Here is a 21095-nt window from a genome sequence, read left to right on the forward strand (position 1 = left end):
AGGCCCATTCTAGTGGCCACCTCGGAAAGATTTTAGAGAAAGAAATATAAGTTAACAGCGACTGTGTTTCAAAGTAGGACTTATTGTGTTAGCATGCGCCTCAGAAGTTCATCAAAACAGGCAACTAGCACTTTTCAAGGGCTTTGGCTAGGTTCTTACTGTGCATTCTCTCTCATTTAATCCACTCACCAACTTTCTAAGGCAAGTTCTATTTTTCCTCCCATTTTACTGATGAAGAAACCAAGGCTTAGAGACATTGAGTAGCTTGCTCAAGAGCACTTAATAAGTAAGTGGCTGAAGAGGTTTTCAAATCTTTGCATATTGTTTTTCCCTCCTCTGAAACAGGGTTTGGGATCTGTTAAGTAAACCTGAATGCTATCTGCACTTCATCTGATCTACTTACCCTGTCTACTAGGTTTGTTTTGAACTGTTCTCTGGCCTTTTGAACTACTCCTGCTCAGTTCCAAAATCCAGGGAAGTGCCAGAGGTCCAAAGTGGCCCCACCAAAAGGTCATTTGCTCCCTGGAGTTGGGCAGAGTGAAACATGAGCCGAGCTTTCTGTTGGAAGAATGCATTTAAGTATATTCCATTCAGTATATTTAATGTACAGATCTGTCAACCAAGGTTACTACCTAGGTACTGCTGTTTTAAATATTTAGTGAGATAACTGGAATGCTAACTGGATTTTTTTAATATAATTGAATACCTTTAGAACCTTCGACAGCATTGCTGACCTCACTGCATCTCTATAATTGGCTATGACTGTGACCATTCACTTGGTGCCTGAATATGTTTGGCTTGTCTTGAAGCAAGCAGGGTTTTCCTGGCATTTTCAGGTCCTGCCATATTTGATTTGCTCAATAATACAGTAGTTTGGCTTGTTAGGTGTGGTCCAGTGGGAGCTCCTGAGAAGCCAGAAATATTTAATAATCCATCTTCTCTCCGTCCCTCAAATCACTTTCAATTTTAATATGTCTATCAGGGAATATGCTGAGACTGGAGAATCACTTAGTGCCTCAATTCGATGTCTGCGTAGTAAGGATAATGCTCTCTGTTCTATTCACTCCACAAGATCACTAAGCTCAAAAAAGGTATGAGTGGATAAGTGCTAGGAAATGTTAAAAGCATTATTAAGATGTCAACTTTTGAGTTGAGATTATATTTTGAAATGTTAGCCAATGTTTGCCTTTTCTCTTGGTAGTTAGTTTACTTTTTCCCTATCTACCTTGAGAAGCCACTCTAGCGCTTGTGCTTATAATCTCTAGGGAAGGATGTGAGCCTAGGTTAATGTCTGGGAGACACACTGAGAGTGTGGGCCAAGGGCCTGAGAAGATGATACAGTAGGTGCAGTGGGAGTAGAGATGGCAGTGGTCGTAGAGGGAGAAGCCTGGAGCCTGCTTCTGTGGGGAGACAGTGGAAACACCAGGTTGCCCAAGTATGTGAGAACAGCCTGGGACTTTACTCTGCATCCTGGGAAGATCCAGAAAGTAACAGGACCCCAGGGAGGAAGCAGCTGCTTAGAGGCTCTCAGCCGTTGGGATTAGACATGTTTACAAAGACTCCCCATCCCCAGGGAGGCAAGGGGCAGCCCTTGGCTGAAGAGTGGGTGACTCAGAGAATATCCAAAGGAAGAGATGTTAAGGCCTGGGGCTTAACACCTCTGTCACTTGTGCCTTGGTCCTCAGCTGAATGGACCAGTTGGCTGAGATCACAGTTTTCCCCTTCCTGGAAAAATGAAGGTTCAAATTAGAAATTAAGCTGATTGCATATACACACACACACACGTGTGTGTGTGTGTGTGTGTGTGTGTGTGTGTGTGTGTAGATGGGTTGATAGATAGATAAATAGATAAAATAAAGCTGTGTTTTTGCACACCTGAGTTTATACATCATTTGTATTTGCTTTGCCCTGTAGTATTGTTACTCATGCAGCAAGACTTAAGTTTTAGAGAAAACTTTCAATTTGTTATGGAAATGAATGAGGATACTAATTCTGGGAAAATTTTGCAAAGAGATATGAACAAATGCTGACAGAAAAGGGAAGTGAGAAATGTGCTAAGTATAGTTTCAGCAGATGATCATGATGCAACAAGCGCTAGAGGCAGCCTCCCTGTCACCTTATCTCCTGGGGCCTTTGTCATGCAAACCCTTAGTAGGGCCCACGTTTTGACTTGCCCTTTGTGCCCCGTTGATTAATTGTGGGATTGACCATATAAAACATATAGCTCCCACACAAATATTGTTGGTTTTTAAAATTTTGTTCTCTTAATGGGTAAACCTAAGGAATCACAAACACCAGTTTTTCAAATACCAACTACTCTGACTTCTCTGAGCTGTTTAATTACCCATATTTAAAGCTCTAGAGTGAGATGTTAGATGCTGAGGGGTAACATTTATTAGCTTACAAATATATAATGCAGAGAAAATAGCTTCTATTTCACTTAGTATTTTCAAGGATGGAGCCTGGGATTCTGGATGATTTATTGAAAGCCGATCTTATGCACACATGCGGGCCTATCGTTTTGTATTTCTTGTTGTCTTAGATGGATTATAGTTCATTACATAGTTTTGCATAGCATAACCTATATCTATTTTTCACATTCAATGTTTTAATTTATTGATTTATTAGGAAAATATTTTTATTTGTTAAGCACCTACTATGGGTCCAGCATTGTGCTGGGCACTTGGAATACATGTGCAAACCAAATTGACAATAGAGTAGCCAGACACGTTGTTTCCCTAGTATCCTGTTTTCTGGGAACTTTCTCGTTCTCTTTATCTGCCTCCCATGCCCTTGTACTTAAATATAAGTTCATACACTTATTGTGCAAGTCATCATTTTCTAACCTGAACTAGGTTTTACAACCGTGACTAAAGAAGGACCAGGAAGTATTGGCCAACTTGGAAAGTCAATGATACTATCATTCAAGAGGATGGAGGAGGAAATAGAACTTCCAGGAAGAAAGAGAGACACCTGTAATCATTTGCCTTCAAGACAAATACAAAATGCTCTTTCCTTCCTATGAACTTATATAGCACGTAAGGTGTGAGCTAATTGCTTTTTTCTCTAGCATATTTTGTCTTGTATTTTCATTTGAGTATGGTGCCTCAACCTAGTTTAAAAGTTCTTGGTAAGGCAGAGAGCATGGCCTATAATTTTTGTACCATTAACAGAGAATACCATGTCTTCTATACAGTGGGAGCTCATTCAATGATGTTTTGTTGACATTTCCAGTTTAAGATAAAAGTGTGAAGTTCACTCAAAACTGTCATACATTTTTGAGGAGGAGTCGGTGTGAGAGCTGCAGAGACAGGCTTAGACCAGCAGGTGGGGGAGTTGGCCACGTGAACACCACATCTCGATCTATCGAGTGGTTCGGCAAAGGACATCATTGTAATTTCAATGACTGCTTTTTTTCTCTTTCTTTGCTCCAGATATTTATGCATCAAAACATCCTGGGAAAATTACCTACATTCTGAAGATGATAAATCAAAATTGATTATTCTCATCATTCTGGTTGGAGCATTAAGTAGATGCCACTTTCTCCCTTTCAAAATCTTAATGTGAAAGAAAAATCTTAGATGTAAATATATTGAAATCTAAATAAATAATTTGTCCTGATATAGAACACTGAAGAAACCTTAAAAATGAAAAAAGCATGGGATCTTAACACGCTCGTGCTCTATTTGTAACACACTCAAAGCTGGCTGTGCTGGTGGCTTGAGCTTCCCAGTCAACCACGTGAGTTTACAGTGCAGATTAGTGGGATCTTGGTATCGCTTTATCTGGGATCTATCATGGGTTTTGAAGCCTGTCAGGGCATATCTGTGAACTGGTGAGACAGGCCTGAGTGAAGTCAGTGTGCCCAGGGGTGGTTGGAGTCATCCGGAAAAGAAGTCAGGCCAGGCCCGTTGCCGGGGTTTGGATAAATATGGGCCTGTCTAGCAAGCCTTGGGTGGCTGGTGGAGGCTGAAGAGCTTCCTGGGTGAGAACTCACCCTAAGGGTGGAAGGAGTGTGGTGATTAGCTTGAGCTAGGAAGAAGCTTTATTTGTCAGAGGGAAAGAGGACGTCCAATTTGGGCATTGTAGCAGTTTCTTAATTCTGCTCTCTGGTCTAGGTGCCTAAAGCATATGTTCCATTGGAGAAAGGGGACTGTCAGTAAAAACTGAAAGAATCTTCTTACTAAGCTTTAAAAAATACTCAGATCCCAGAAACACTGTCTTACTTTGCAACATGAAGAGACAAGTTATCCTCTTGTACTTCACTCCTAGACAGCTCAGAGGAGGGTTTGGAGGAAGTGCTGTGCTCAGTGGGCTGAGGTGTTGCCAGCAGGACTGGGAGGACGGGGAGACACCTTCTGGAGACTCCCAGAAATACAGGACTTGGTGCCGATGGGTTGTAGGTGTGGTAACGCAGGCAAGTGGGAGCAAGACCAGTGACATTTGTGTTGGAGTTAATGAGATGCCCTCTGACTCAAAGTCTCTTACGAATTGAAGAAACAGGCATTACCTATATACTGTTAGGGTCTTAGATTTATTGAACACTTACTAAAAGAACTTTAATAACTATGCCTGCCTTTTGATGTATAAGCTCTTTGAAAATCCTTTTTTTTGAAAACGCTTTTTCGGGTAATATTTTTGTAGCTGTAAAACATACTTAGAGATAGGTGTATAAGTCTTAAGTTTGTATAGCAATGAAATTGTGCAAATGAATAACTTATATAATCTCCACCCAGACTGAGCTACAGACTGTGCTACAGTTGGAAGTCTCTCTTGAGCCCCCTTCTATTTTCAAGGTAACCACTACCCTGATTTCCAAAATTGCAAAATACTTTTGGCTGTTTAAATCTGGTATAAATGGAATTATGCGGCACAATTCTACTTTGCCTGACTTCTTTTACTCAACATTATGTCTGTAAGTTTCATTTATGTTCTTGCCAAACATCATGTGTTTTCATTGTTGTATCATATTCCATTTTATGAATGCAGCACCATTTTATTCTTGATAAATCCTGGGCATTTTGGTTTACTCTCCAATCCTCAAATCACTTAGTCTCAAGCATAGAGGCACTTCTCACTTAAGATTGGTACTAATTTATATAAGTTAAGGAAGCTTCTTTAAAGACTTGGCAGAGAAGGTGGTAATAGAAGAGAAATATCTCGCAACACAGGAAATATCTTGAAATCAGATATCAGACATCACTGTGCCCGAAGACCATTAGGCAAACAGTGTCAGAGGAAATTTCTTAGTGGCTGTTTCTTTCCTTGGGTCCTGGAGACCATCCTTTTGGAGCGGCTTTTTCCACCTCTTCGTTCCCTTGAAACCCCCAGCTGAAATCTCTGGGCTGCTAGGAGAAAAGAAAGTCCCTTAAAATGAACAAACAAAAAACAAACTCTGCCTATGACCAAACTCTGTCTACCCATAAACTAAATACTCATATTGTTGCACAGAACAATTTAGCTCCATGTTCACTCAATCGTTCTTACTGGGCTGCGCTGGGGCTTTCCTTTTACACGATCAGGGGTTCTTTTAAAGCATTTTAACAACAACAACAAAAAGGGCGGGGGAATAAAAAACAGTTTTTCCCCAAAGCAGTTGTCTACAGCGTTCTCAGTGCATCAGTGGCTGCAGTTTTAAAAATTCTTACTTTCTAGGCACTCTACTTTTAACTCCCTCTTGTTCCGTTTCACTGAGAAAGATAATTTTTGTTTTCAAAAATATTACCAAAAGACCCTGAGCATGGCTGGCCTCTGAAGACCTTTCTTCCTCAGCCCTCATGTGCCAGTGTCTTCTCCACGGCAAAGCATCCCCTCTGTCTACAGCTGTGGCATATGCTGAGAGGCATGGTCCTGAACAGACATACAAAGAGGAGGTGGCTGCCCTCTTGGCTACAGCAGGGCATTCCCTGGATGTTATTTTGTGCAGGTCTTGCATTTCTGATTGCAGTGCTGATAGTGGGGTGACTCAAGCTTCTTGCTCTTTCTTTTCCAGCTGACCAGATTGCTCTCTCCCAGAGGGTGGAGTCTGTTTATTTCAACAAATTCCCTTTGCATATTGGCTGCAGTTATGTTTTGCAGGCTAGCCTTTTCTTTCTTTCTCTTTCTCTTGCTTTTTCTCTTCCTTCCTTCCTTCCTTCCTTCCTTCCTTCCTTCCTTCCTTCCTTCCTTCCTTCCTTCTCTTTCTTTCTTTCTTTCTTTCTTTCTTTCTTTCTTTCTTTCTTTTCTTTCTTTCTTTCTTTCTTTCTTTCTTTCTTTCTTTCTTTCTTTCTTTCTTCTTCTGGCTTAAAATAATAAGCATTTATTTTTCCCGCATGGGTCTGCAGGTCAACTGCATCTTGGCTGGACTCTAGGCTTTGGGTTGCCTTCACATGTTTCTCATCCTCTTTTTATTTATTTGTAATTTTTAAAATTAGAAAATAATTTTAAATTTATTTTTCAATTACAGTTGACTAGTCCAGCCTTCTTTATGCTGACATTGGTCTAGAATTTTTAGGTACTGTCAAATGGTGGATAGGATTTCTCATACTGTCGAAATATTTGTATTTTAAGAAGCTTATATGGATATTTTAGTGGGACATCATAAGAAACTATATTAGGGATTTTCACCCTGATATAGCAATTATCCAGAAATTGAAGACTGGGAGTTTTGATTAAGGAGGTGAATGAAACAGTATGGCTCCTGAGGCTTGGGGTAAGTTATAGCTGTTAGAAGCTTTCAGTACTTTGGATACTGTATTCTGGGTGAGAAGTGATGGACACAAAAAAGAAAGCGAGAGAATGTCAAAGAGACCCCTTGTTTACTTTGGAATTTTGGAACGTGGAGTTGATTTTATTATCTATCTTCTAGGATGGTGGATGGGAAGTAAAGCCTAGAGAAGAGAGCCTCTGCCCACCAGCTAGGTGATGCTCCAAGAGGGCCAGGATCAAAGGTCAGATTGCAGGGAGGCCAGGGATCAGAATTTCTCCAGGTCCTGGACATAAACCTTTAAATTTTTAAAAACATTTTATTGTGGTAAGAACACTTAACATGAGATCCACTTTCCCGACAAAATTTTAAGTGCACAATATAGTAGTATTGTTAACTACAAGTACAATGTTGTACAGCAGCGATATCTAGAACTTATTCATCTTGCTTAACTGAAGCTTTATGCCTGTTTATTAGCAACCCCCCATTTCCCCCTCCTCCAGCCTCCGGCAACCACCGTTCCACTCTTTGATTCTATGTGTTTTAGCACTCCCATGTTCATTATAGTATTATTCACAATAGCTAAGCTGTGGAAATAACCTCAATGTCCATCTGTGAATGGATGGATAAAGAAAACACGATCTATACGTACAAAAGAATATTATTCAGCTTTGAAAAAGAAGTAAATTCTGTAATATGTGACAACATGGATGACCGTTGGGGATATATTCTAAGTGAAATAAGCCAGTCATATTAGGGCAAATACAGCATGATTCTACTTACATGAGGTATCTAAAATAGTGAAATACATGAACATACGCCATTTAAATCCAGGAAATGGGGAGAAGGCCTATTTTCTCTATTCCCAGATCACTGTCCAATCCCAGTTGATAATATCACCTTCGTGCCCCTCTTAATGAACAGATGTAGCTGAGAAGCTTGACCAATATCAAGTGTTGAAGATTTGTGCTCGGTAGTTGTGACTGGTTTGCTTACATGTATATGGAACAGCTTATAGGGAACAGTGGATATATGAAATAATATTGAAGAAGACATGATCCTTCTCCTCAAAGAACTCATATTCACATAAAGGATTTATCTAGTAAAACTTAAAACTTGAAAAATTTTAAATCTATTCTTGAGGATCCACAAAACACACGTAATTTTTAAAAAATGGAGCTTTAATTTGTTACGCCAGATCTCCAAAGGATAACTTCGTGTTTAAGCGGGGAAGCTGAGCAGCCCACTGAGTGTGCGATCGGTGCTTCTTCGCTAGTTGGGGACTAAAGCAGGATCATTAGGCATGAAGGCCCCAGAGCTGACATGTGGGGGTTCAGATCCTAGCTCTGTCACTTACTGGCTATGTGACCTTTGACAAATTATACAAACCTTATTTGCTTTAGTTTTCTAATTTTTAAAGTGGGGGGATAATAATAATGCCAACCTCAGGGTTGTTATATAGATTTGAGTTAATAAATACCAAGTAACAGCAGCAATTATTATTATTACTTGCCCTAAGAAACACTAGTGAACTATGCTGAAAGAATATCAGTCTTTTAACGTTATTCAAGCCCAAAACCCTTTGTAAGTCTTTTCTCCCCCTCCATGTCCACACTGAAAACATTCTAGAAATGTATATTTAATTGTATACTGACCATTCTCCTTTGCTAAAATTGATCATCCCAGTGAGGTTCTGTATCAGGCATTTTACTTATTTTCTAACTTAATTCTCACAATCACACTATCCTGTAGGCATCAATACCTCCGGTTTGTGACCAACTAAGGCTATTTGAGGTTAAATTAACTTGTCTAAGTTCATATCAAAGAAGCGGTTGACCTGGGCTGGAAACCTGGTTTTTGTGATTCAGAAAGTCCACGTTGAGACATTTTCAGATCAGCAATATCCAAAGAATGAATTTTTTTTCTTATCAACTTTGAGGATCTTTACGCCGTGAGAAAAAAATTCCTAGTTTAGTTTTGAGTAGAGTAGAGGCAGTAATTTCTTTGGTTCATTGCTTGGAAAAGATGTAGTAAGTAATATTGGCTGTGGCCCAGTTTTGACTTAGTTGCGGAAGCTCTGTTGTTTTTTGAGCTATACCAGTTATGAGTGTTTGGTATTCTGAGACATAAAATCAATATGGAAGAGAATTTCTCTCTTCACTGTTTATTCTCCGCTGAGATTGAAATTGAGGCTTTTTGCTTCCTGCCATTTCTAAAACATTTGCTTTTGTAAAACAAAGAACACATCCCAGAAATTAAAGGCACAGACTTAAACAGCACTTATTCATTCAAAGCATGACGCTTTGCTCATTTTGCTGCCAGTACCCATCTAAGTCATGATGTCCTGCCCTCCCTCAGCTGAAAGGCAGACACAGGACTCAAGCAAAATCAGACTCTGTCTCTCTGGAATCGAATCTGGAGCAGAGACAAAAGATGAGAAGGAGCTTTTGTGTGGCCTTGAGGGGTCTTGGAAAAGACGAATTGTTCACTGGTTCCTGCTTCCTTGATACCCAGAACTGCCCTGGTTCCCGTCTTTCTGAGCTACCTTATACCATTTTCATACTTTCCTTCTGTGCCTTTAGGTCAGCCAGAGTCAGGTTTGTTTTTTTTTTTTTTTTTTTTTTGTAACCAAAGACTCCAAACGGTGTACCTGGTCTGCAGGGGCCCTCGTGATATCACCTCCTGCCAGCCTCATCTGGCCCATTCTCCTCCCTCTCTCTCCCTGCAAAAGGTGAGCTGCACTGACGCTCATTTTGTTTTGGGGTAGAACGGTCTTTTATTATTTCTTTAAAGTTTGCCAGAGAGTATTTATTTGATTTTTTAAAAATTGTCTAGAGTAGGCAGAAGAAATTCATGATCCTGGAAAGTGTTTATCAGAAGGTAAAAGCTGGCCCTGCCATAACTGGTTGGTCAGGGAACAATCACAAATTGATCGAACATGAAAGATGTTCCTGCTTCCAGGCCTTTACCCCTGGCTCTTCAGCCCAAATGTCACCTCCTCAGAGAGGTAATTGAGGTAGTTGCTGACCACCCCAAAACATTCTATCTCATTAGCCTGTTCGATTTTTGGTTTGGTATTCATCACTATTTAAAATTACTTTGAGCTTTATTTATTATTTGCTTTTCTCTATTAGAATAACAAGTGTAAGAAAGTAGAGACCTTGTCTATTTTATTCACTGATACCCTTAGTAATTAACACTGTTTAGCACATAATAGATGCTCATTAAGTATTTATTGAGTGAATGAGTGTTTTGTATGTGGTATACCCTTTGTGTGGCAACTATGATGTCCTGTGGTTAAGAGCATAAGCCCTGAGTGAGGCTGTTTGGGTTCAAATCATGGCTCTATCACTAGCCTGCTGTGTGAACTCGGGCAAGTTATTTAACCTCTTTGTGCTTTAATTCCCTCACTTTTATAATGGTAATAGTAAAAATGCATAAATCAGATGAAGATTAAGTAAAATGATTTACATAAAGTCTTTTGTACATTGCATGGAAAACAATAAGATTCCATATATGGCTCTTAATATTATTTGAGTATTTCGCAATTGTAAAAAGTTTTGTCAGGTATTGTAAGATGCAAAACTGACTTAATATTGACTCTTTTGGGGGAAAAAAAAACCAAGTCAAATACAACATTAAATGTACACAACTTTAAAAAACTTAATTTATACTAATTTACATTTATCCCCACAAATACATCCTACTTTCCTCTTCAGAACGACAATCATGATTAGGGTCTAAAATGCTTGTATACCTGCCTGATTTCAAATTATACAAAGCAATAATAATCAAAACAGCATGGTATTGGCAGAAAAACAGACATAGACCAATGGAAGAAAATTGAGAGCCCAGAAATAAACCCCTGTATATTTGGGCAAATAAGTTTTGGCAAAAGAGCCAAAGACATACAATGGAGGAAAGAAAGCCTCTTCAATAAATGATGCTGGGAAAATAGGAAAGCTATATGCAAAAGAATGCAACTAGACTGTGATCTGTCACCATATATCAAAATTAACTCAAAATGGATCAAAGACCTAAATATAAGACCTGAAACAATAAATTGCATAGAAGAAAATATACTAAACTCATGGACCTTGAGGATTTTATGAATTTGACCTCAAAAACAAGGGAAGTAAAAGCAAAAATAAAAGGACTATATCAAACTAAAAAGTTTCTGCACAGCAACAGAAACCACCAACAAAACAAAAGACAATCAACTGAGTAGGATGAGATATTTGCAAACAACAGCTTTGATATGGAGCTAATATCCAAAATATACAAAGAACTCATACAACTCAATAACAAAAAAATAAACAATCCAATTAAAAAATAGGCTGAAGACCTAAGCAGACACTTCTCCCAAGAAGATATACAGATGGCCAACAGACATATGAAAAGATGCTCAACTTCAATAGTTATTAGAGAAATGGAAATCAAAACTGCAATGAGATACCATCTCACATCTTTTAGACTATCATCAACAGGATAAGTAATAACAAATGTTGGAAAGGTTGTGGAGAAAAGGAACCCTTAAAACTGCTGGTGGGAATGTAAATTGGTACAGCTACTATGGAAAACAGTATGGACGTTCCTCAAAAAATTAAGAATAGAATTATCATATGGCCCAGCAATCCCTTTTCTGGGTATCTACCTCCAAAATTTGAGAACATTTACCTGTAAAGATATATGCGCCTTGTTCATGGCAGCATTATTCATGGTGGCCAAGACATGGAAACAACTGAAGTTCCCCTTTGGTAGATGATTGGGTAAAGAACATGTGGTACATATATACAATGGAATATTACTCAGCCATAAGAAAAGATGAAATACTGCCCTTTGTGACACCATGGATGGATCTCGAGATTATCATGCTAAGTGAAATAAATCAGACAGAAAAAGTTCCACTCATATGTATATTCCACTCATATGTGAAATATACAACTAAAAACAACAAATGAACAAGACAAGCAAACGGACAACAGTTTACTACTGGTTACCATAGGGAAAGGGGGAGCAGGGGAGGTAGATAAGGGTAAAGGGGGTCAAATATAAGGTGACAAAGGGAAATTTAACTTTGAGTGGTGAGCATACAATATGCAAATGATGCATTATTGAATTGTACATTTGAAACCTATATAATTTTATTAACCGATGTCACTCCAATAAATTTAATTTAAAAAGTGTTGTGTATTAAGTATGGCCATAGCAGTTTCATGTGGCATAATGGTAACACTTGCTCATGGTCTGGACCTTGTTAGCAGACTTGTGATGCTACAGAATAATTTAAATACATATCGAAGAACACTGGGTTGTGTGCATTTTTGTTTTTTTCTATTTGAATTTACTTTTTGGCTACATTGTATTGTTGCTATTAATTGTTATAAATATAGGTAAAGAGTTTTTCTGGGCAATAGCTGGAAGCTTTTGACAGATTCGGACATCTGAATGGTGGTTTGTGACACATCAGTTGGTCCTAACAATTAAAAATTTGTGATTTGTTCTCAAAATTTTGGCAATTTTTACTTTCTTCAATCATACTATTCAGTGTATGATTATTAATTTTGTGCATATACAATACATTTTTTTTCTATTTTGCATTATAGTCATTATAGTGGAATCTTTTAAAAGATCTTTTAAATGACAATTATGATGTGAATTTAAATTTTCCAACTACCACTGCAAATAACTCCACAAAAGTAACAGACTGAAGAACCAATGCTCCCCTATTAATTTCCCAAATGTACAGGCAGTAACAACCATCTGAGTACATGCCACCCACTCATTCCTTACCTCTGAATTCTCAACCCAGGCTGCAGGTTGGAGTCAGCTGGGGAACTTAAAAAATCCCACATTCTCAGGCTGTGTCCCAGACTAATTAAGTTAGTAGCCAGGTATCAATATTTTTAAAGTTCTCCAGGTGATTTCAACGTGCAGTGGAGGTTGAGAACCACCATTTCATTAGTAGCTAATGAGTTTCTTTTGACACATGTAAGATGTATCTTCATTGCGGAGATATTAAAGTGTAAAAACAAAAGTCAAAAAATAACTCTTGCATCCGTGAAATAAGAAAAAAGGTATTATTGTTGTGGTTATTATTAATCTAGCCCCAGGAAGACTCAGAACTTGAAAAATATCATACTGGGTACTTGAAAAATATCATATTGGGTCAGACTCATTTTGTGGAAGAACAATGTTCCTTAGTTATCTTCTTTTACAGCATCTTTGAAAGTTTCCACTAGTAATGTGCCCCAGGGGTTATTAAGTTTTCTTTAGTTACTCCCAAATACCTGCAAGAGGCTTAAGCATGAAGCTTCTTAAAGAAAAGAAGCAGGTGTGAAATTCATCTGAATATCTTGTTATTGAGTCTGCCCCTGTGTACTTTTCTCTCTTGTTTCCTTTGGGCCCTTAATTTGACATCCCTATTGCCTATGGACTGGCTGTCAGTGCTTCATATACTCCACTGAGATTCTCTCTCTATCCATCCCCAAGGCATGGAGAACAGATGCTCAGATTTTCTTAACATCAAGTGTGCCCTTAGCTTGATGGGCAACTAGCTTACACATAGTGTATGTATTATAGGTGGTAACTACACTACATCTTAATTCTTGGTCGTAGTTGAAATCTTGAAGACATGGAATTTAGTAGTGATGTGAAGTTTTGTCCGGTCCTCAGAAGTTTCTAAGATTGGCTAATTTCTTTCTGATAGATATTTGTAATATTTTATGAGGGTATATCAGGTCTGAGTACATCGCTATACCTAGATAGTTAAGGTTTGCATATTCTGCAACGCCTCTGGTATTGCCAACTATGGAACCTACCCCTTGAGAAGCTGCAATTAACCCTCACCTACTCATCATTTTAAGCCTGCCCAACTGGTAAGACTGGAGACTTATTTCTTCACATCTGACAGCCACACAGCCTACCAGGCAATTAGGAAAATATATTGAGTGGTCTTCTCACAGATCACATGTGGAAATCAGCATTACAGAAGGAACTATTAGGGTCCTCATTTACCTCAGATAACCATTTCATTATATTTTTATGAAGTTTCTCTCATCGAGGCAATTTCTTGTGATTATATGCATTAAAAATCATGGCCAACTCAAAAGATGGTTTGTATGTCAGTTGTTATCAGGTAACTAAAATTTAACGTGCAGCCATGCTTATTAATGAAATTATCTTTTTATCTTCATTAATTTTAGAGAATTTTAGAAAAAATATTGGAAGAAGAAAGCAAAATTACCAACCAAAATATTAATCCTTTTAGACTACTCGGTGAATGTTTATTTTTGCCTGGTGGAAGAAGGAAAAAAGATGTGAACAAGATTTACAACCACTGGGGGTTATAAGAAGTATTTTGAATTGCTTCCTTAATGGTAGCCAGGTTTTGACTCTCTCCATCACGACAGCCCTCAGGAAAGGGGCAGGTGAAAGTCCATGACAGGAAGGCTTAGAAGGAAGTGTAGATGCGATCTTCACCATTCAGGAAGAGTGAGCAAGCCAAAGCCCTTCCACTGATTGAGGGAAGGTGGGAAGGGAAAGAAAAGGTAGGGTCTGGAGGTCAGCAATTCTGCCTTGGGCTTAGCCTCACATCATGGGTAAGGTAAAATAGGTACAGACGCCTAGGGACAGTGTGAGGGAGGCTATAAGGAGAGTCCTGGCCATGTCCAACATGACCTTTTTAAAGTGTACAATTCAGTGATTTTTAGTATATTCGCTAGGTCATGCAATCATCACCATTATTTAATTCTATTATAGCTAATTCTGTACCTGCAAGTTTTCTTAGCACGGCTGTGGCCAAGTGGAGCAGAAAATAAATTCAAAGGATCAGATTGTTGTTTCTGTGTGTTTAATTAGGTGTTTCCATTGTTTACTTTTATTCAGTACCTCAAATTCTGTGTGTATCTAAAAAGCTGGTTCTTCAGACAAAGACCAGAGTTAGGTAGTTTCAGTTATGTGTGATGTCAGACTCAAGTTTCCCTAAACACCGGTCTCGGTGGAAGTAGCTAGTATATATATTTGAAGAATATATACAGGTGTCTTTAGCATGCTCATATAAATTATATGGTAGTGTGATCCAAGAACTTCTTTGTTTAATTACTACAGTTCCTCTGATTCATAAGCAGAGGTCTTTATTCAACAGTAAGCCTTCCTTTCTTCCCAGTGAGTTGACTACATGGGCAAAAGATTAATGTATGCTGCGTGAGAGGCAGAAAAAAAGAATCTTGTTTCCAGAAAATGGGGTGATTTCTTGTAAATAACTTAATCACTTCTATGAGGAAACAGCAGGGATCAGAAGTTCCATGAACCTTAGTACCATGAAAAGAGTAAAAAATGGCTAAACTGTTCCATTAGGGAGTGAACAGAGGAGGAAGAAAACAAAACAAAACAAAACGAAAGAAAAATGGGACCAATAGAGAAAGAAGAGAAAAGCATCAGGATAGGGAGTGAGGGAAATGAGCAGAAACCTGAAGAGACGCAGAGCAGCAGCTGCTATCAATGTTTCGCTCTGAGATTATAACCTTGATCATATACCTCTCGGTGGTGTTTTTCTTTTAATCCATATCAAAGGTGGTTTATCTTAAAAGGCTATTCACAGCGTAAAGGAGATCAGTAATGTAATTATTTAAAAACAATCACAGGGTTTAGCTATACAAATGTACAAAACATAATTGTATTATTTATGTTTTGTACATTTGTATAGCTAAACATTCAAAGAAACGTTGAAGGAGCCAGGTTGAAATAGTCAGCGACGCCGTATTTTGTGGTACCAGTTTGTGGCATCTCGAGCAGTAGGTTTGTTAAAGTAAATCCCCCATGTTGGGAGGCAGACTCCAAAAGCATCCCAACTACGAATGTTGCTGCTAAGTTAAGACTGAGGAACTAAGCACCACCAAGAGACAGTTCCCGTGCTCTGGAGGTATCTGGTGAAGAACTCGTGCTTTCAAGACCTCTGGGGGATAGCTGTGTAGTTCCAGTTACACTTTACTAAAGAAATATCGCTCTGACAAAGGTAAATTGTCATCCCCAATAGGCAAAAAAGTCTAAAGAAATTCTAAAGAGACATATAATGTTCTCTCATAAAAACTATTTATTGGCACACCAGAAATATCATTTTCTTTTCTAGTACAGTAGCTGTATGCATTTCTAATTGTAATTCTGTGTAAAGTACATGTTACAAGTCACTAGAAATCTAATTAGCAGGATGAATTTAATAAAGAACAGGAGTAACTATGAGTCTACAGCGGCACAGCCATCAAGTCTCATTGGAGAGTAAATCAAATATCAAACTAGTGTTGCCCTGCAACAGAGTTCTTCTACAGCCGAGAAAAACCAAGATGAACATCAACAGGATAGCACCCAGTCAATAAATTAGATACACGTGACTAGAAAATAATCTAAATCAAGTAAGCACAAAAGTAAATAATTAGCTATTTACATATATTACTTTTTGCCAAAACTTTAATTCAGTAGCTTTCCCATCCTATGACTTCCCTTCTATTTGTAATTCTTGTTTTTGTTTGTTTGTTTTTCCTAGTGAATTTCTTAGCTCGCTGGCAAATATTTAGATAACTAATGAGAACTTCTTTTGAGATCCTACATTTTCTAAAATTTCATGTCAAGCTAAAGAAATTGAAGAGTAACTCATGTAAGCCTATCTCTATAATAGAGAAGTAATAAGCGTTATTATTCTGTTCTCAGTCTTAGCAATGACATACAGTTCCATTTTCCCCCCAACATTATTTGAAGTACTCTAGAAGGTTAGTTTGTAAATGGCAGCTGAGTAGATGGATTTCTCATTTGTAACAGGCACAGAGAGTATACATGGAGACAGGCGTGTTTATCCTGAGAATGTGAATGCTGTGGACTGCAACTTAAGATCCCCCGTTACTGACGATGGGTCCTTCTCCTTCTGGCCACTATCTTTCTTTCACATTTAATTTTAAGGCTAAGTATCATGTCAGCATTAACAAATAAGAATGCTGACATAATTTCTACCAAAGAAGGGCTCTGTGATGGATGGAGGCAGGTACCAGAATTAAAATAGCACGGTTGAAAAGGCATCGAGTTGGTATGTTTCTGGTGCCATGGCCAGAATAAGTGGATTTTTAGCATCATTCTAGCAGATTTAAAAGATCTTGTCAATGAGCCTCTTTGTCCCGTGTTTATTTCCTTTCTAGTTACAACAATTTGTAATTATTTTATTTTTGTTTGTTCTCTCAGAATATAAGCTCCAGAGGGCAGAAACCACACCTGTGTATTCACCGCAGTTGCTCCAGTATCTAGAACAGTGCCTGGTCCATAGTAGGCTCTTAGTTAAAAACTTGGATTAAGTAAATGAACCAAATTGTTAAGTCCCCTGGTCTGCCTGTGTCTAGAGATTTTCCAGTTTCACTGAGTGACCAGTGTTCCTGGTCCGCCCTAATGATCCTACCCACTGTGAACTTTTGGGGTCGCTGTGTAGCTGATACTTTTGTGCTCCGATGGGATAGTTAAAACTTTTCAATGCTACATTCACTCTGCCCACCTCCCAAAGATTAGTTATGCAGAGTTATTAACACTGCATGGGAGGTAACAGGGCAAGAACATTCTAGGAGGTAAACTGTAAGCTCCAAAATTCAGCTCATTCTTTCCTTCCTCTTCCTACAACCTCTTTGACAGGAGGTTCAAGAAAAAAGCTATCAGGAGAATTTCCTCTTGACACTGCCATTTCAGTAAGTCGCCAATAACATGATCAGAAAAGAACCAAATATAACTCACCCACATAAAAAATTAAGTTAAATAAAAGCAAAATCTGGGAGTGGAAACAGTGGCATGGTGGGCTGTCTAGGTCTTCTGTTCGTTGGAATTGCTGAACTTGGAAGCAAACGCAGGCAATTACAGCAGTAGAGAGGCTGGAAGAAAAAGGGATGGAGCTGTGGGGTGTAAAGACTGTAGAGGACCAGCTTTTCTCTCCTCCTTCTCCCTCTCCTTCCGGCTCTCTGGTGCTCCTCCACTCTCTGGCTGAACTCCTTGCTGTTGCTTTTCAGGTGGAGGTCAGAATAGGCAGCTGGCGCCTCCACCGCACGTCCTTAGGCGATTGATGCTCTGCTGGAGTAGAAGTCAGGGACTGGGAGCCCGGTGTGAAGCGTGACCTGGAGGGAGAGACTGTGAGTCCTGGAGGCACCCTAGAAAACACCCCTGCATCCTCCTCCCCAGGGCGTGGTGGATATGCTCCTACTTCAAAAGGGGGTCTGCTCACTTTAACATCTATCTATTCTAGAACACATTAAAGGGAAGTCTAGTAGAATTCAGCTTGTGCTAAGAGCCTGGCCACCATGGTGGGCTCCCAAATCCTGGAGATAATATGGTTCTTATCCACCTGCCTCTTTTAAGATTCTGGGGGAGACTGTATTCCTCATGACTGTAGATTCAGGCATTAATCTGCAGGTAGCAAAGCCTATTGGCCACATCGTAGTGATCACTGCCAAATCCATAGTTAGAGAAGAGATGAGCAGACAATGCTTCCTTTGTTATTTGTCCACTCGTTATTCCAATTAGGATAAACCTTTCATTTTGAGATTGCGTAGATGATTGCCAGCTATGAAGAAACATGGGCACTTATCCTGTTCACTGACTTCTGTCTGACCTCAGTGGACAAGGCTAGGACCATGAAACCACTGTCATCTCTCCCTTTCTTCCCCAGACCATCTCGGAACAGTTGAAAATGTGGAAAACTTTGAATGAGCTTTTTCTAAGATTCACTTCTAGAGTAATTTATGGTTTTCTTTCCTTCAATGTGAGGGCTAAACCTGATAGACTAGATTTCAGCCTCCCAGAAAACCCCAACTAGCTGCAGGAAGAGAGGAGAGCAGAGGTCACTGGGTTGATTACTGTACATACTGATTCTCAAGCCTTAACTAACTTAATTGCTGAATGAAGTTCACAGCTGACAGTGCAAGTTCCAGCTCAAGAGGGAAATGAAGCAGTGGCTGGCAGGGCGCATCCTTCCCCACAGGGCTCTGATCTTTCCCACTGCCCCCTACCGCCATCACTCTAGCCCATGGCCTTTTGGTCCTTCCGTGCCCATGTAAGGCCCCTCATGGCTTAGAAGCTTTGTCCTGGCTGTTCCTTCTGCCTGGAAAGTTCCACACAGCTCGCTCCCTCACCACCTTCAAGGCTCAGCTTACCTGTGACTACAATAAGGCCCACCCTCACTGACCACCCAATGCCCTCCCAACCCCAGCATTCTTGATCCCCATTACTCTCCTCCTGGTCTTTCCTTTATTGCACTATTGCCTTCTAACACACTATGTAATTAATGTAGCAATTGTGCTTCTTATTTGCTGTCTGTCTTGTACAACCAGAACATGAGGGCGAGATTTTTACCTGTTTTGCTTTCGCTGATAAACAAAAATACTTATAACAGTGGCTTACATATTAAAGGCACTCAATAGGTAATTGTTGAAGGAATGGATAAGAAGAAACTTGTTTTCTATTTTAATTTTCTAAATTATAAGTAACTAACTTTTAGGCAGGAAATGTGTTTTCTATCCCCGTAGAAGCAAATAAGAGTGCAGAGAAGACGCTCAAAATTTCTGATGAGGGCGTTAGTACTTCAGTCCTATACCTCCAGCCACCCCTCCCACGACTCCTCCTCCCCTGCCCCAGGCACTCATGGAACTTTGCACAAGTCTTTTGTTTTTATGCCAGCTGGTTTAAGGGTTCCATTTCTACTAGAGATGAAATCAAGGCTCAGAGGGACGATCATTAGCAAACCATGAATATAATTCCAATTTCCCACTTGCTGTTAACTAGACTGTGACCAAGTATAACGAAGGGGCTCAGGCTGGTTTGGAATCATGTCAGTTGTCAACATTGATCCCTCTCCTTCCTCCTACCCTGCATGTCTAACACGGTTGGCTTCCCTCTTCTCGGGATGGATTTGTTTACCTGCCAGGAGCAGCCTCTGAGACTCAAGCAGCAGAAGCCTCTTCAGGGGCACGGCGCTTACCTGCACGTTCCTGTTCAGGCTGACTGCCGGGAAGAATAGGCCCTCCACGTTCTCGAACGCTATGGGCCCTTGCTGCTCATCGTTGATAAAAAATGTCAAAGTTTTTCTATTTAAGTCAAGGAGGACCCCTATTGTGGCCCCTTTTGTGATCCCTCCCTCAGTTCTGTGGGAAAAGAAAACAATTAGGTTTCACTCGCCTGTCGTCCTTCTAGAAACTTCCCTTTTGTATGGTCAAACCAGTGTTTCTCAACCTGTTTAAAAGCATCATCCCCCAATCCCAGGAGCCTTTTAAAACATATTTTTTCCTAATCTCTCCTCCTCACATAAAATTTTAATACCACAGATATACTCTGTATCTGTTTATGTGCTGTATGTATATCTGTGCTTTATATATAAGAAAGGTAAGGTTTTGTTTTGTTTTGTTTTTATTTGTTTGTTTTTGTGCTCATTCTCCACATACAAATTTCACTCCCTTGGGGGAAGTGTTAGCCTGAGTTGAGAATATATAGGTTCAACCACGCTGCTGTGCTACTGCTGAGAGGGAATTCATTCATATAGAGTCTCTACCTCTAGACACAGCTCAGAAAACAAAACATTACAAACCAAGAAATGGGCTGTCAGAGTTCTGTCCATAGCAGTGTTATACCCCTCACACAAAAGGTGTGAATTAAATGTCATTTAATACAAAATGGTTTAATTTAAAAATCAAAATAAATAAGCACTTTAGCTGAACCTAAAACACATGCATGAAAAATTGGATTTGGAGGTTTATGCTACCTATTAAATAGAGACACTCATTCCAGAAAGATGGTAGTTTTTGACATGTTGAGTTTGAATTGGGAAATTGAAGGCTTTCTGTAAAATGACATCATTGAAGAAGAGGATTCTCCTTTATAAAGTAATTATGCTGTGGGAGATGGAGTGATTTTTAAAGAACCCACATTCAAATGTCATTTTACAATGAATTGTGTCTTATGCTTCAGTTGATGGTTTCACAAAAGCTATTAAGCATGATGATCAGATTTGTCTTTTTTCTCCTCTTTGTGATCTAGTACTATTGAATTTCTTCCTCATCTCAGCAGAGCATGGAAATTTAAGAGTGTTGTTCTGTTCCCTGGCATGCAGAATACAGACTGCACATAGTTGTTAAAAAAATAGGTTTATAAATTGCATCTTGTTAATTCACAGCTTCAATGACAGCACAAATGACATGCAGTTTGCATGCAAGCAGACGTGTTCAGGTTTAAGAATGTGTTTCTTTTTATAGCGTGAGTTTTGTTATTATTCGCTCCATCACTCCAAAATAAAGAAGCTAAAAGGGAAAAGATACATGGTACATAGGTGATGGCATCAGAGATCTAGTGCCAGAGGGTTCCCCCAAAATGTAAATCACTGAAGATAATGGCTTATCTA

The 21095-nt window shown here is 39.3% G+C and overlaps 1 protein-coding gene across 9 annotated transcripts in view; it reads right to left on the bottom strand.

The window, feature by feature from the left end:
* Positions 1 to 15761: 15761 nt before the first annotated feature.
* The window catches only part of TRIM9 (tripartite motif containing 9), a 99698-nt gene continuing 94364 nt past the window's right edge, over positions 15762 to 21095 (bottom strand). For 5 of the 9 annotated variants that reach the window (XM_036239218.1, XM_036239219.1, XM_036239221.1 and 2 more), the window contains one exon: positions 15762 to 19845. In XM_036239218.1, the coding sequence (XP_036095111.1) occupies positions 19566 to 19845 (280 nt within the window). In that variant the 3' untranslated portion in view covers positions 15762 to 19565. The remainder of the gene's footprint in view (positions 19846 to 21095) is intronic. The other 4 variants (XM_036239225.1, XM_036239222.1, XM_036239220.1 and 1 more) reach the window with 1 other exon arrangement.

The sequence above is a fragment of the Rousettus aegyptiacus genome, unplaced genomic scaffold (genome assembly GCF_014176215.1).
Source record: "Rousettus aegyptiacus isolate mRouAeg1 unplaced genomic scaffold, mRouAeg1.p scaffold_m13_p_3, whole genome shotgun sequence".
NCBI lineage: Eukaryota > Metazoa > Chordata > Mammalia > Chiroptera > Pteropodidae > Rousettus > Rousettus aegyptiacus.